This window comes from Sylvia atricapilla, chromosome 22 (genome assembly GCF_009819655.1).
Source record: "Sylvia atricapilla isolate bSylAtr1 chromosome 22, bSylAtr1.pri, whole genome shotgun sequence".
NCBI lineage: Eukaryota > Metazoa > Chordata > Aves > Passeriformes > Sylviidae > Sylvia > Sylvia atricapilla.
Window position 1 is genome coordinate 814,953 of NC_089161.1, and position 14,396 is coordinate 829,348.

Sequence of the window (14,396 nt, forward strand, 5' to 3'; positions counted from 1 at the left end):
ATGGCGGCGGGCGGGCAGGAGCGGGAGATGCTCGCACAGGTACCGGGCACGGGCGGCCGCGGCCGTGAGGGGCCGCCTCGGGTCCGGGGGTTTGGGGCGAAGCCGTGAGGGGTCACCTCGGCTTTGGGGGTCTGGGGCGAAGCCCTGAGGGGCCGCCTCGGGTCCGGGGGTTTGAGGCGAAGCCCTGAGGGGCCGCCCCGGCTTTGGGGTTTGAGGCGAAGCCCTGAGGGGCCGCCCCGGCTTTGGGGTTTGAGGCGAAGCCCTGAGGGGCCACCTCGGCTTTGGGGTTTGAGGCGAAGCCGTGAGGGGCCGCCTCGGCCTCGGGGGCCTGGGGCGAGGCCGGTGTGTCACCGCCGGCCCTGCCTCGCTCCCCGCAGAGGCTGAAGGCGGCCGTTCACTACACCGTCGGGTGCCTGTGCCGGGAGGTGGAGGAGGACAAGAACGTGCAGTTCAGCAAACAGAGCATCGCGGCCATCGCGGAGATCACCTTCCGGCAGTGCGGTACAGCTGGGTTACCTGGGGTCGCCGGGGTCACCTGGAGGTGTCCCTTGTTACCTGGGGTCGCCGGGGGTACCTTATTACCTGGAGGTGCCCCTTGTTACCTGCGTTACCGCAGCGTTCCGTGTCTGTTCACGAAGCCCATCGCTGGGCTTCAGAAATAACAGCACCGACCTAGGTGTCACCGGGGCATTCTCTTGCACTGTATTTTTTTTCAGTACAAGAAATACTAGTTCGACTTTTCAGACCCGAAAAAAGTATTTAGATGTATACAGCTGCTTGTGTACAAGTGGTACCTAATGACCAGCTATGGTCACTTCTTATAACTGACTTGGATAAATTGTGTATCTCTTCCCACTCAGTGCTTTAAAATGTATGACGTCTTTTGTGTTTTCCCTAGAAATCTTTGCAAAAGACCTCGAAATGTTTGCAAGGTATGCATTGTTCTAAAGGCTTTCCTTTTTTTGGTGTTAGCTCCTAGATAATCTTTAAAACATGTCTTGTAATTCAAGCTTTAAAGTGCTTGGCTGGCTGTTTAAATAGTGTCTTTGAAGTTATGAAATAGAAATTCCTTGTAGGCACTTTTTTCGGTCAGTGTTGGCAAAAATGTTAAGGAGTGTTTTTTGGTTTTATGCAGGCATGCAAAACGAACCACAGTCACTACAGAAGATGTGAAGCTTTTGGCTAGAAGAAGCAATTCTTTGGTGAGATACACTGTATTTTCTGTCTCACAATATTCTTAAACCAGTTAATTCCTAAAAGCATTTGACTGAAGGTTATACATGGTGAAGCAACTGTTGCATGAGCAATTTCACTGTCTTCCTGAGGTACATGGGCACAAACCGCAATTTTTAAATTTTCATCTTATTTTGCTTCATGCCACTCTTGCCTCACTGTGGTGGGATGTAACACAGATCTGATTGCAGTGTTCTCGTTGCACCAGGGCTGCTGAAGTTCCAAGGTTAAAAGTGCAGTAAACAGACACAGCATCGTGAATCAGCTTTGCTTTTCTGTGATGTTGTGTTTCTTTCTTGTAGTCCAAGGTCAGGAATAGTTGAGTCTGCCCCGAGGTGCTGAGTCTCCCAGCATTAACACAGGGATCACAGAATTATTGTATTCCCTTCTGTGCTGATCTGTATGATGTTCAGTGGATAAAACTCACTAATCTGTTAAGACATGCCTCAATGTGGATCCATGAAAAATGCTTCTAATACTAATTTTACTTTTATGTAAGGAGATTTTTTCCTTCTATATATGATTTGAAGTACACAACAGGAACTTGCCTGAGAAGGCAAAGTAAATGTTTTTTGGAGTCTGTAATGTTTCTTGTAATAAGAATTTTCCTAGTGAATTTCTCTTTGGTATTTCTTTCTAATGTCTTGTGAGTGAACGAAGTTCCTCAGTAGAGGACTAATTAGCTTATCGTTGCCAGCTAAAATATATCACTCAGAAGAGTGAAGAGCTTGCATCAAGTAACACGGAGAAGAAGAAAAAGAAGTCCAGTGCAGCTAAGGGAGAGAGAACTGAGGATCAAGAAGCAGATGTGACTGAAAATGAAGATTCCAACATGGCATGATTCATTTTTCGAGTAATGTTTCAGGTTAGTTTCTCTTACTCTCCTAGAGAAACCAGAATTGGCCTATTCATCTTGCTGGTTAGCTCCAGTAATGAATCTTTAGGTTTTCAGGTGAATGCAATTAGATTTTTATTGTTCCAGAAATGAAGTCCATCAGAATTCAGTACATGTACAGCCAAAATGCCTTAACTGCCCACAAAAGGTATCTGTTATTAAGATACTTCAAATAAATACTTTGAAACAGACCATTCTCAGTGAACCATAACTCAGTCTGTGTAATAGCCTTCATTCTGCTATTTTATTTCTCTAGTAACTCTTTTTCCTTGCTTCCAGTTTTGCTATTTTTGCTCAGACATTTTGAAAATTCTGTTTTTAATAAGCCATATCTCTGGCTCGTTGTCTTGACAGTTAAAGGTGTTTTGTGTCGTTTCACACCTGTGGCACTGCTGTAATTCCCATTTTCCAGTGGCACCATGGGCAGGCAAGGATCCCACTGCCAGGCTGGCAGAGCCTTACCCAGCTTTACCTTGATAAACACACATTTTGCCTAAACACTTTGGGTAAGTTAAAGACAGTACTTCTGTGTTCAATTTCCTCATCCTCCTTCCTTAAGGTAGTAATGTATTTATCAGCCCATTCTTTAATTACAGCAGCTGGTGGAAATATCAAAACTAGTCCAACAGTAAGATAAAAAGGTTTTATTGATATTAGAAAAAAAGACTCTAACAAATTTAAAAATAAGCCAGTAAATACAAAAGCATCATGATCATACACTAATGATTAGGAGAATAACACAGCAGGCCAAATGCAAGTCTTCTGTCACACAGCCTTACAAAGCAATTATTACCACCTTTGCTGTGTTTTACATGATAGTTTTTACACAGCATCCAAGAGGCAGGAGTTCCTTACAGAAAAATGAATTTAACTGATTAAATCAGCGTGAGAATTCAAGTTCCTAGATCCTAGGCTGGAGGTTAAAGCCAGGCAGCAGCTGGCTAACCCCTCTGCCCTGATCACTAACTGTGCCTCAGAGTGTCTTCCAGAGATCCTCCTTTTTACACTGAAAACGGTGGGAGAACAAACTGCCTGGGGCTTCAGGAGCTCCATCCACCATTATCAGATGGAAGCTGCTGGCTACCAACCAGGGATTGAAAGCTGAACACCTACGTGCTGTGCTTAGCAATACCATTGTTCCAGCATTCTGCAAAAAGTCAAAATCCCTTTGCTTACACCATTCAAATCACCAGAGGAGTTTAAGCCTCAGGACAATGATCAGGTTTTAGTTGTTCTATAGCCAGACCACAGAATGACCAGCAAACTATGGTTCCCAGGATGTGTCTTTGCTTGCACTGATTCTAATGCAAAAGCAAGACCTAAGCTGCAGGCAGCAGTGCAGTCATTTTCTGCGTTTTGCACTGGGCCAGTCCCCCCAGGGAAGCGTTTTCTTGCCCTTGGAGGTGCTCCGTAGGGAGTGCAGGGTCTGCACTTGTCTGAGGCGCTTGGACAGCTCCTGCTCACAGGCCTCCTGCAGAGCTGCAGCTTTCTGCTTGTCCCATCCCAGAGCCGAGGCCAGGGCTGCTGCGTCCTCCTTCAACACCAGCTGCAGCAAGACAGAGTGTGAACAGCCTTTCCTACTGCCTGCCCGGCCACTGACCCTCTGCTGACATCAACAGCAGCAGCAACCAGCCACCAGAGTTTACTACTGGCACTGTGGAACCGGGGATGTTCCCAGCTTTCCTCCCGTGGGCTAGTGGATTTCCAGTAATTTGCCAACACTCAGTGCCTGAGCTCTGTTCAAGCGTTCAAAGGAACAGAAAGCAGTCATTTAGTTTCTACAGCAGGGAAAAGCAAGAGTAGCAAGTTCACAGCTTGAAAGAACACCTTCCTAAATGGTTACAGTTTAGCTAGACTTTCCCTTCCAATCTATGTTTACAGTTTTTTCCAAAACAAGGAGGCTTTTATTTTGATTTGGTATGTATAAAAGAAACATAGATAGATGCATAACCATACAAAAAACCCCAAAAAATCTTGCTGGTAGGACAGCTGACTGATTTGTCAGAAACCAAACCCAAAATTCTTCTGTGGCTTTTCAGCTGGCTGTTACAGAGGAGCTCCAAGCCAGGGGTAGTGTTAGTGAGGAAGAGAAATTAGTTAAATTTCAGCGCTTTGAAACAGATCTAGCAAATGAGAGATTCCAGAAGCTTCCCCTAATACAGCCTCTCTTTCAGAGGGAGAGATTTGCCAGAATATGGTTGTGTCATCCTCACCCACCTCTAGATCCTGACTGTCCAAGCAGAGCTCTGGAGCAGGTTTCTTTTTCAGAGCAGCAAGGACCTGGTTGCTGAGTGCTGTTGTGGCTGAGGTATCTGTGCTGCTGGTACCTGTGTCAACCACATCCATCTCCTTCCTTGGTGCAGCCTCAGGTTCTGAAAAGGAGCAGAATCAGTACGGCCCCTGACGAACACAGGGCAGGAAAAGTGGCCTGGACTGCTTTGACAGCTGTGAGATCAAAAAAATATACATCCAATCTAGGTGCATCCTGGAACTTAAGAAATCCATGATGTTATGGAGGACTACAGGATCTAAGATTTTCTCCCAGTATTCTGCTTTCAGGCTTTGTGAGAAATGTGACACAGCAGTGAGAGAGCTCTCTGCTCAGAGGGTTCTTACATTACATACACTGCACCTACCCTTGCATCAACCCCATTTAACAGCAGCTGACCAAATTACTCACTCTATTTATTCCACTCAGCTAGGAGTTGAAAAACTCCTTCTCTAGCATACCAATGCTCCCTACCTGCAACTTTGCTTAAGATACTGTCTTCAGTTTTCAAGGCCTCTAGGTAGAGTTGCAGGAGCTGCCTCGACTGACGCTCTTCTTCCCGTCTGTCCAGCACCTGCTGCAGGGTGTCCTGCAGCACTTGGATTTTGGTTTCACTTTGGGCAAGTTCTCCTGCCAGGTCTGAGCGTGGCACATCAATAAGCACCTTAAAACATTGAGAGGGCTCCTGGGTGACTCATTTCATGGCACTTGTTGCAGTTCAAACAGAATGTATGAACCCTCCCTAAACCAAGCATCTTCCACAGGGTTCTTGTCACAGCAAGTCCCCTGAGTTCTGAGAGGCTGTGCTGGCACTCCACCAGGCAGCATTTTTTACTAAAAGCCAAAAGGCATCCACGAAGGTGTGGAATCATGTGCAATCTTAACAGAAATCTGGAAAACTAATGGCAGAGCACTAGTTCTTCCCAGTGCATGGAAATATTCAAAGGAAAGGCAGTAGCCTGGCACCTGGGAAGCTGCACATTGGGGAGGACAAGAAGGGACAGTTATTGCCATGCCTCACCACAGGCAAGGTGTTAAGCAGTCAGAAACTTGAATCAATGGGCTCTGGAAAGTGACAGCAATTCTTCCAAGCCCTCTGGAGCAGACAGACCCGGCCTGCTGCTCAGCCTCCCCTCTGGACACGTTACACAGGTGTCTGGCCTTGGGGAATGAGCCCACCTCAGCTGCCTTTTGCCCAAATCTCCACGTTTTGCCCTCCCACTGCCAGCACTGGAAAAACCCACTGTGAGGGATAGTTGGGGATTAAGAGTATCCTTGGACACTCAAAGGTTTCCCTTCAAGGAGAAGTTTGGCACCAGGAGCCAAAAGCAGCAGCTGAATTAAGCCTGAGCTCTTGTTTCCTGAGTCTGTTCTCTACTGGGATAAATGGATGATGGGCAGGTGCAAAGACAGGGAGTGGCAGTTTCCCCACTGTACCTGGAGGTCTTCTTCAGACATCAGGATGATATTGGACAGGTCATCCTTCAGCTGCCTGGCCAGCTGCTTCCACTTCTCAGCAGCACTGTCCACTTCATCCACAGACCCCGAGAGCCAGGATGTTCCACTGTCTGACACAAGAGTCACCAGTTTTATGGGTCATTCCTGATCACTTGACACTGCCTAATGTCACTAAATGTATTCCAAACCCACCTCCCCTTCCATGCTTCCTCACTCACAGGATACCTAAGCTTTTGCTGGACCACTTCTCATCCTTGGCCAGAGCCACAAACTTGGTGTTAGATGGCAAACACAAGAAGTAATCTTCATCATCCACAATGGTCCCATCTTCTGCCAGTACCAAGGTGATGGGTTCCCGGGCTTTGTCAATAGCCAGAACACCACAAGCTGCCGAACAGAAAAAAAAAATTAACAAAACGATAAAAGTGACATAGCACTTGCCCTTTTATTACCCCCAGCATAAAGGACAGGCAACTCTCAGTGACTGAGGCTAGAGACCAGATCTCACAGCAGGTTCCAGACAGTCCCAGAGTCTCCCAGCGGGTCCCCAGTCGGTCCCAGCGGGTCCCAGAGGGTCCCAGTCGGTCCCAGCGGGTCCCAGTCGGTCCCAGCGGGTCCCAGAGAGTCCCAGCGGGTCCCCAGTCGGTCCCAGCGCGGCCCCGCTCACCTTTGTCGCGCAGCTCCCGCAGGCAGGACGCGGCCACGCCGTGCTGCTCCGGCCCGTCCCGCCGCCGCACCACGCACCGCTTCAGCCGCGCCGCCATCCACAGACTGCCGGCAGTGCCCCAAGGGGCTTTTCCGTGCGGGGAAGGCGCTGCTGCCGCGGACCCGGCCCGGCCCGGCCCGGCCCGGCTGAGGTCCGGCTGAGGTCCGGTCCGGCTGAGGCCCGCCTGAGGCCCGCCTGAGGCCCGCCTGAGGCCCGCCTGAGGCCCGGCACGGCCCGCCTGAGGCCCGGCTGAGGTCCGGCCCGGCCCGGCTGAGGTCCGGCCCGGCCCGGCTGAGGCCCGGCACTCACGGCCCCGCCGAGAGCCCCGACACACGCATCGCTGCGCCGGCGCTCGACTCGCCGTGCCTGCGGCGCGGCGCGGCGGCGGGGGCGTTCCCCGGGCGGTCGGGGATGGATTAGGCGCGCCTGGGAAGATGGCGGCCGCGGAGAGAGCGGAGCCGCCGGGGCAGGTGAGGGCGTCGGGCCGCGCCGGGGCCCCGGGAGCTCCGGAGCCGCCCCGGGCACCGCGGGCTGCCGCTGCGCCTGGGCTCCGTGCCCTGTGCCGGCAGGGGGGCGCGGGGCTGGCTGAGGGGCGTGCGGGCCGGGCCCAGGGCACAGGCGTGTTGGCATGGAGGGTTTGTGTATGAAACTCATCAAGCACTTGAATAGGAGAGTAAATGCAAACACGGCCGGAGAGAAAGGAGACAGTGTGCAGCTGGGCTGTAAAGCTCGGTGGAGCCCTGTGCAGGGTAGGAGTTGGACTCGATGATCCCTGTGGGTCCCTTCCAACTCAGAATATTCTGTGATTCTGTGACTAGTTAGACAAAAATATTGTCTCTGCCTTGCAAATGTGAGGGACGGAAGGAGGTCTTTGAGCCAGGAGCATGAAAGGGCAAAGCTGAATGGGAGAACAAAAGAGAAATGTAAGTTCACTGATGTGAGTGCTCAAGAAACACTGAAAGCTTAAGATTTTTATTTAAACTGGGACATGAAATGAATGGGGCAGCCAGAGGGAAAACCAGAAGCTTGGTGGAGTTCTATACAGTATACATTATTATTTTCCTGCAGGGCTGTTCCAGGCTGTGTTCCGTAGTGTGGGTGTGATGGAGGTGTGTAGAGTGTAGCCTTCCTCTGCTCACACTGCCCTGTCCATGCTCTTGTCACTCGTGTTTCACTGCAAGCCCAACACACCTCAGATTGTGTCACCTCCTGGAGCTCTCTGATCTCACCACTGCCCCAGACACCTTCCTGAGCGTGTGTGGAGCCAGTGGGGTTTGGTGGAGTCCTCCCAGTGCCCCCAGGTCCCGGTGCAGCAGCAGGAGGGGAAAGGTCTGTCTGTGAGAGCTGTGGGAAGGGGACAGCAGCCTGCCAGGGACACGGTGTGTGCAGTCACTCAGATCTGTCAGGTTGGGCAAATCCACCATGAACCTCTCTGCTGATGCCTTTATTTTTGGGAGGCTGAGTTTGTGGGGAAGGCTATTGAACTAAACTGAAATAGAAATCAATTAGATAAAAGCAGCACTCTTGGCTATCCAGCGCAGATCTGGGTTGTGAAAGACCAAGTTACCAAACCCACGAGAGGCAGGGCAGCTTTGCATCATCCAGGTGTTTTCATCCGCCCCAGTCTGAGGAGCAGGTGTTACAATCCATCCCTCACACTTCAGGTGAATGCTTCCAGAATGAGGAAACCTGGAACAATCTGTCACTGCTCCAAAGGCACCTTTGCAGTCTGTTGGGCTTGCAGTTTCTGAGACAGAAATCTGGTTAACTGGCAAACGTGGTCCCCTAAAGAACATTCAGGTTCCTTTGAGTTTGGATATTGTATTTTCCCACTGCACACTTAAAGCCCCCACCCCATTTATTGATGTTGCTTTACCTCAAAATAAGGCTCAGTGTTTGGAAATAGGGAAGTCTTGCTTTTTAACAGGCCTCATAAATGTAGCCAGAGAAGGCTCTGGGTTTTAAAGGTAAAGATGAAGAACCAGATTCTGTCCCATTGCATGTGCTGGATCCTCAGGCCAGAAGGAGTTACTCACACCCCTTTTGGTGTCTGCCCTGGGTCAGGTGTCTGAGGGGCCTCCAGCTCCAGGGCACTGGTCAGAGGGTTCCAGCTCAGGGCACTGGTCAGAGGCTCCAGCCCAGCTCCAGGACAGGGCACTGGTCAGGAGGCTCCAGCCCAGGGCACTGGTCAGGAGGTTCCAGCTCCAGGGCACTGGTCAGGAGACTCCAGCTCAGCTCCAGGACAGGGCACTGGTCAGAGGGCTCCAGCTCCAGGGCACTGGTCAGAGGCTCCAGCCCAGCTCCAGCCCAGGGCACTGGTCAGAAGCTCCAGGACAGGGCACTGGTCAGGAGGTTCCAGCCCAGCTCCAGGACAGGGCACTGGTCAGAGGCTGCAGCCCAGGGCACTGGTCAGAGGCTCCAGCCCAGCTCCAGGACAGGGCACTGGTCAGAGGTTCCAGCCCAGGGCACTGGTCAGAGGCTCCAGCCCTGGGCACTGGTCAGAGGGTTCCAGCCCAGGGCACTGGTCAGAGGTTCCAGCCCAGCTCCAGGACAGGGCACTGGTCAGAGGTTCCAGGACAGGGCACTGGTCAGAGGCTCCAGCCCAGGGCACTGGTCAGGAGGCTCCAGCCCAGCTCCAGGACAGGGCACTCACTGACCCTCAGCCCTGACACAGCCCAGGAGCTGCTCTGTGCCACAGGAGCCTCCTCCTTCCCCTCGTGTGCTGGTCAGGGGCTGTGGGGCTGCTCCTGCTGGCCCCATGTTGTAGAAGGTGTCCCAGCCCATGGCAGGGGTTGGAATGAGATGATCTTTAAGGTCTCAGACCTCTGAGAAGTGTTCAGTGCTCTCAGATTCCGGGAGCTTGGATGGAATTTGGGAGAGTCCTGTGGCTTTGCCTGGGAAAGGGGGATGTGATTGAAGGATATACAAGGGGGATGTGATTGAAGGGTATACAGGACAGAGAGTGACCTTTCAGGGGGATGGTTTTGGAATTAAACAAACCAATAAAAATATTTTAACAGGTCTCACAGAAGGCAAACACTGCTCCTCTTACACAACCATTGCAGTTTTGACACTGTTATCAATGCTTGTAGCAAGCTGTCCCCATTGCACTCTAAACGTTTAGAGAATTTAATAAAAATATTTGCTTTCTGCCGCTGGTGATGTTTATTTATTGCCAAGCTTTCAATATGAGGCTGTGAGTAGTGGCACTGCCTCACTTAACATGTTTATGTTTGGGCCCCATCATGTTTTCTATTACAAATCAAGTTAATTTAGATGCTGAAAAGGGAGTGTCAGATCTCTTATGGCTTATTATCTGTTTTTCTTAGTTTAATTTTCTCATTCTCATGAATTAATATGTTGCCTCAAGCAGTGTGGGGAGAGGGGAGTACTGCAGCTCAAATGAAATCATTTACGTAGATAGAATTATGTTCTAAAGGCCATAAATATTTCTACCAGATTTTAAAATACTTTGTTTTGCTTAGAAATCATGTTCCTTGGGCCTTTAGCAATGTCTTTACTAAAAATAAGCAGAAGAAAAGATCCTGTCTCTCTGCTACTCTTTTTTAACAGTATAACAAAGAGAAGAGCAAGATATTGGTGTAGCCTGTGAACAGGATAAGCAGTTTCAGATTTGTCTTGGCTGTCAGTGTTTCTTTAATGCTAAATGCTTTGCTCTGGGTATTTCCTGAGGATATGAATTCAGTGGTGGGTCCTCCCTCCCTCCCTCCCACCCAGAGGTTGTGGCAGGTGACCCCAGAGGAACCTGCCTACCTGTGAGGTCTGGCTGGGTCCTGGTGACCATCCTTGTCTGGAAGCAGAGGAGCTGTAGTATATTTGAGTTTCTGGCACCCTCTTGTGGTAAATACTTATTTTATCTATACTGGTTTTGTGTATTTTTCAAACGGGAGAAATAAATATTGAGATGTTTATATATGCATAAAAATGAGAACTAGAATTGGAGGACAAAACTTCATCTCTTAATTATGTGTGGGAAGCAGGGATGGTCCTGGTTCTGCTGACAGCTTGTGGGGTTTAGGTAAATCATTGCTGGATCCTGGGAATGGGAGAAGTATTTAAAATTTGTGTTTGGGTGGCCACGACTCTCCTGCCCTGTTCAGGAGTCTCCTGGCTCTCGCTGCTGGCTCCCTGGAATCAGTTCTGCGGATTCTGTGAATTCCCCCGTTTGAAACGAGGAAATTTAAAATTTACTTTTCTCCGTGGTTCTGACAATTTTGTGTGGAGCCCTCCACAAAAGCGCTGCTGACAGCACAGACAGATAATCGTGCCTGGCCAGGGCCGCTCCGAGGAGCCTGCGGATGGTGTTTGTGCGGTGTCCATGGGGTGGCAATGTGACCTCGCTCTGTTTCTGTTCGCAGCCCGGCTCCTGCCCTGCCGCTGAGAGCGCCGCGTCCCGGGAGCCGCTGGTGAGTCCCTCCGGGAGCAGCGCAGCGTCTCTTGTTGATAACACCTTGTTCTTCTCTTTGCCGTATCGTTTTTCAGCCCTGGTTTTGCTTTCCTGAGGAGCCGGTGCTTTGTGGACATCAAAGTGCCGCAGGTGGCCGTGCTGTTCACACCTCTGAGTCCTGATCGGTGTCACAGCCTCCCGTGGGTTGACACGGGTCACCTGGGCCACCTGTCCCAGCCGTGCTCCTCTTCAGAGCCTTTAGGAAACAGGCTGCAGAAAGCCCTGTGCCACAGGTTCCTGGTGCTGCACTCTTACAGAACCCTCTGTGCTGCTCAGAGACCTCGTTCGAGCTGTCTTTATACTCAGAGGCACTCAGAGTGAGCTTAGAAATGTTTGTCAGCTGGCAGTGCCTGTAATCCTGTGTTTTGGAAAGGGCCCTGGGATTTTTTTGTGTATGAGGATAACTAAGAGAACCCTGTTTTGTTTGCTCTTTTATGGTGATGCAGAGTGGGAAGTGAGCCACTACTCCTGGAGCTGCACTATATGGTTTTTTACAGCCTTGGGGGTTTTTTTCCTTCCTTCCTCTTCAGTCATCTATAAGTCAGCCAAAACCTTGACAAAATTCTTAGCCTGTACTTTCATCCTAAAAATATAAATTTCAAATTTCTTCTGCAGCTTTCATTTGTTGATCATAGCTGTTTGCAGGGAGAAGACTCAAGTACTTGTGGCACTGGCCACATCAAAGTATTTTTATGTAGTGACTGACCTAGAGAACCCAGGAGATGATTTTTAAAAAAGAGAGATGTGAGTAAAGGCTGTGAACTGAGAAAAGTCAGTATAATGCATCTCAGGAACGGGCTGTTTGTGAATTCTGTTGCAGTGACATTGTGCCATTCCTTAATTGCCTGGCCACCTGTACATGAGATTACCTGAAGTTGTTATTGACACCACGTGCTTTGTGGTGGATTTGGGGGGTTGTTTTTGGAGGAGTTGGTCCCTCCCTTAGAAAGGTCAGGGCAGGCAGCAGATGATCACAGCCTGTGCTGGTCAGCAGCTTGTTCCTCCTCAAGGCAGATTCTAACATTACCTTAGATATAATTAATTTCTTACCGTATATGTGACTGCAGAATTGCTCAGAGGAAGCATATAGCAGTTGTATATCTTTCTGTTTGGGTGGATATTCTTACTACATAAAATCATTTACACGCTTAAAGAGCTCCAACGTAAACTGCTCTCGTGATGGTGAGCCCAGCCTGTGAGCTAATTAGAGTCCTCTGAAAAGTGGAGGTTTCCTTCTTATTCTTTCATTAACTTTTTCAAAATAATAAACTCCTACGGTCTTTGTCACATTTGTTTAGGAGTTCCCGTTTGTTTAGGAGTCGTTATTGCTTCCATCTGCTCCTCTGTAGATGTCTCATTAAAGGAGCAGCTCGGGTCTGTGAGCCAGATGACCTGGCTTCCCCCATCCTGCTGTGGCTTCCCTGTGGCCAGGATCGTGCCCTGCCTTCCACACAGGCAGGAGGTGCTGGCCCCTAAAGCAGACTGCCGGCACATGGGGCTGTGCCATAAAAGTGTTTACGGAAACACAGAGAGCCCTGGCGCAAATCCAGCTCCGTGGGGGGCTGTGTGCTGGGGAACCGTCCTGGACTTCACATTTGGTAGTGAGCGGTGGGACAGTCCCGGGGAGGGAGGAAGGAATCTCGTGACCAAATTCTGCTCTGCACCCCCTCACCCTTTCTGACTTCATTGGTGGGTGGAAGGATTCAGTGCTTCACGAGACAGACCTGCTTGGGTCACACCAGCACGCAAGAATGAGAAAGCAAGAGAATTAGAACACCTTGTGTTGTATCAGCAGAAGCTGTTTCAGTCTCAAGCTGGTTTTGTGTTGGATTTGTGATTCTAGAGGCCACTGTCCTGCAAGGTGCTAAATGCAGCACCTTGCCCCGTGCAGGGAACACTGTCTTCTGCCTACAGCCTGCTGCTTTCAACAGCAGCCCGGGAGAAGCCAGGACTCTTGGCTGTTTGCACAAAGACTTCAGCATCCTGCAAGATCCTGTAGCAGGCACAGTCTGACACATCGTATTGTACACTGCATTTGGGTCTTCCAGGGAACCTTGCAAAGGTTTATGGCCCTACTGAGGCTTTCAGAATGCAGCCCTACAAGTTCATGTCCCAGTCCAGACTGCTCTTTCTCCCACCCACTTTGGTATTTTGAGGCACCAGACTGGAGCTAAGGACTCCACATCCATGGCACTAGTCCCCTGAGTTGCCCAGTGTCCTTACGAGCCCCTGTGGCAGGTGAGGAGCCCTCCCCAGCAGCAGGTCAGTGTGTTAGAGCAGTGACAGTGGTGTGTGTGGGAGGGCTGGGGACAGCCATAACTCTGCAGCAGAGGGGACACTCATTTCCCTGGCTGTCGGTCGTGGCCCATTAAAATCCGCCGTGTAGCTGCAGAGTGGGAAGTGTAACCTTGTGTTCGCAGAGTGTCAGCATCTCGCTCTGCTGCTGTTTACAGCCGCGTTTGTCATGGGCAGCACAGGATCAGCTTCTCCTTGAGTCCAGCTTATCAGTGAGCACTGCTGCATCCCTGCTGCTTGGAGCAGCCACCTCTGATAAGCCTCTGAACACTTGTGGAATTGGATATAGCTTTGTCTTTTTACAGCCGCTCAAAGCAAAGTCCTGGCGTGTGCAAAGGATGTAGCTGCAGAGGACAAACTCTCTTTCAGTGATGTTAAACCAGCAGAAAGTCCCCTTTACACCAGGAATCTGTTTCCTTGGTCTGATATCTCTGCAGAATGTGTTTAAATCATCTATTTAGCTTGTTCTGTTTCTCGCTGGCAGAATCTTGTAGCTTTTAAGGTGTTTTCCAGAGCTTGAATGTTTTTGCTGTTGGCCTTTGCCTTCTGCCCAGTCTGCTGCAGCCTAAATCAGAGCTCTGAAGGTTGTGCCTGAAGATCCTCCAGCAGGAACCTGGGCTGCAGGGAGAACCTAAGGAAGGAGAATTGTCAGTAAGGCCTTTCCACGTGCTGCCTGTTTGTTTGGGGTTTTTTTCTGTCACAAAGCACAAAATTCATTCCCTACCTGCTGCTTGGTATCTGGAAGAAGTCCTAGTTGTAAATAAGAAAGTATTGGTTGTAAATGTAAAACACTCTCTTGGTTGCTCACTAAGTTACAAAATTCCTGGATCTGGATTCTTTTGCAGATTATTTGATTTTTCTTCTTTTATTTTTAGCGTGTTCTGTTTCTTTCTGTTTCTTGCTGCAGATGAGAGCTGTTAACACTGAAATGTGGACATTTTATTCCTTTTTTAAGGGCTGTCGAAAGGTACAAGTGAACAAGAATTACTGCTGCCTCTATAGCAATTAGTGTAGAGTTTGTTGGAATGTGCTGGAGCTCTCGTGGCTTTTCCCCACCCTTTGTTAAATTGAT

General features: G+C 49.8%; 3 protein-coding genes across 5 annotated transcripts in view; 2 read left to right on the top strand and 1 right to left on the bottom strand.

Moving 5' to 3' along the window:
- Positions 1–2,291, top strand: CENPS (centromere protein S). The gene is made up of 5 exons (XM_066334429.1): positions 1–39; positions 339–501; positions 899–932; positions 1,136–1,202; positions 1,931–2,291. The coding sequence occupies exons 1-5, from the start codon at positions 1–3 to the stop codon at positions 2,072–2,074; spliced, it is 447 nt and encodes a 148-aa protein (XP_066190526.1). The 3' UTR covers positions 2,075–2,291.
- Positions 2,292–2,757: 466 nt separating this feature from the next.
- DFFA (DNA fragmentation factor subunit alpha) lies at positions 2,758–6,701 on the bottom strand. Its single transcript, XM_066334560.1, has 6 exons — positions 6,523–6,701; positions 6,081–6,242; positions 5,835–5,965; positions 4,872–5,061; positions 4,346–4,500; positions 2,758–3,674 (listed from the first exon to the last, which is right to left on the bottom strand). Exons 1-6 carry the CDS (start codon positions 6,617–6,619, stop codon positions 3,471–3,473), a joined length of 939 nt encoding a protein of 312 aa, XP_066190657.1. The 5' UTR covers positions 6,620–6,701; the 3' UTR covers positions 2,758–3,470.
- A 264-nt stretch (positions 6,702–6,965) lies between these two features.
- PEX14 (peroxisomal biogenesis factor 14) overlaps positions 6,966–14,396 on the top strand; it is a 68,570-nt gene continuing 61,139 nt past the window's right edge. The window contains exons 1-2 of one of the 3 annotated variants that reach the window (XM_066334556.1): positions 6,966–7,031; positions 10,941–10,988. In XM_066334556.1, the coding sequence (XP_066190653.1) occupies positions 6,996–7,031; positions 10,941–10,988 (84 nt within the window). In that variant the 5' untranslated portion in view covers positions 6,966–6,995. Of the gene's footprint in view, positions 7,032–7,433; positions 7,485–10,940; positions 10,989–14,396 lie in introns of those variants that run through there. The other 2 variants (XM_066334557.1, XM_066334558.1) reach the window with 2 other exon arrangements.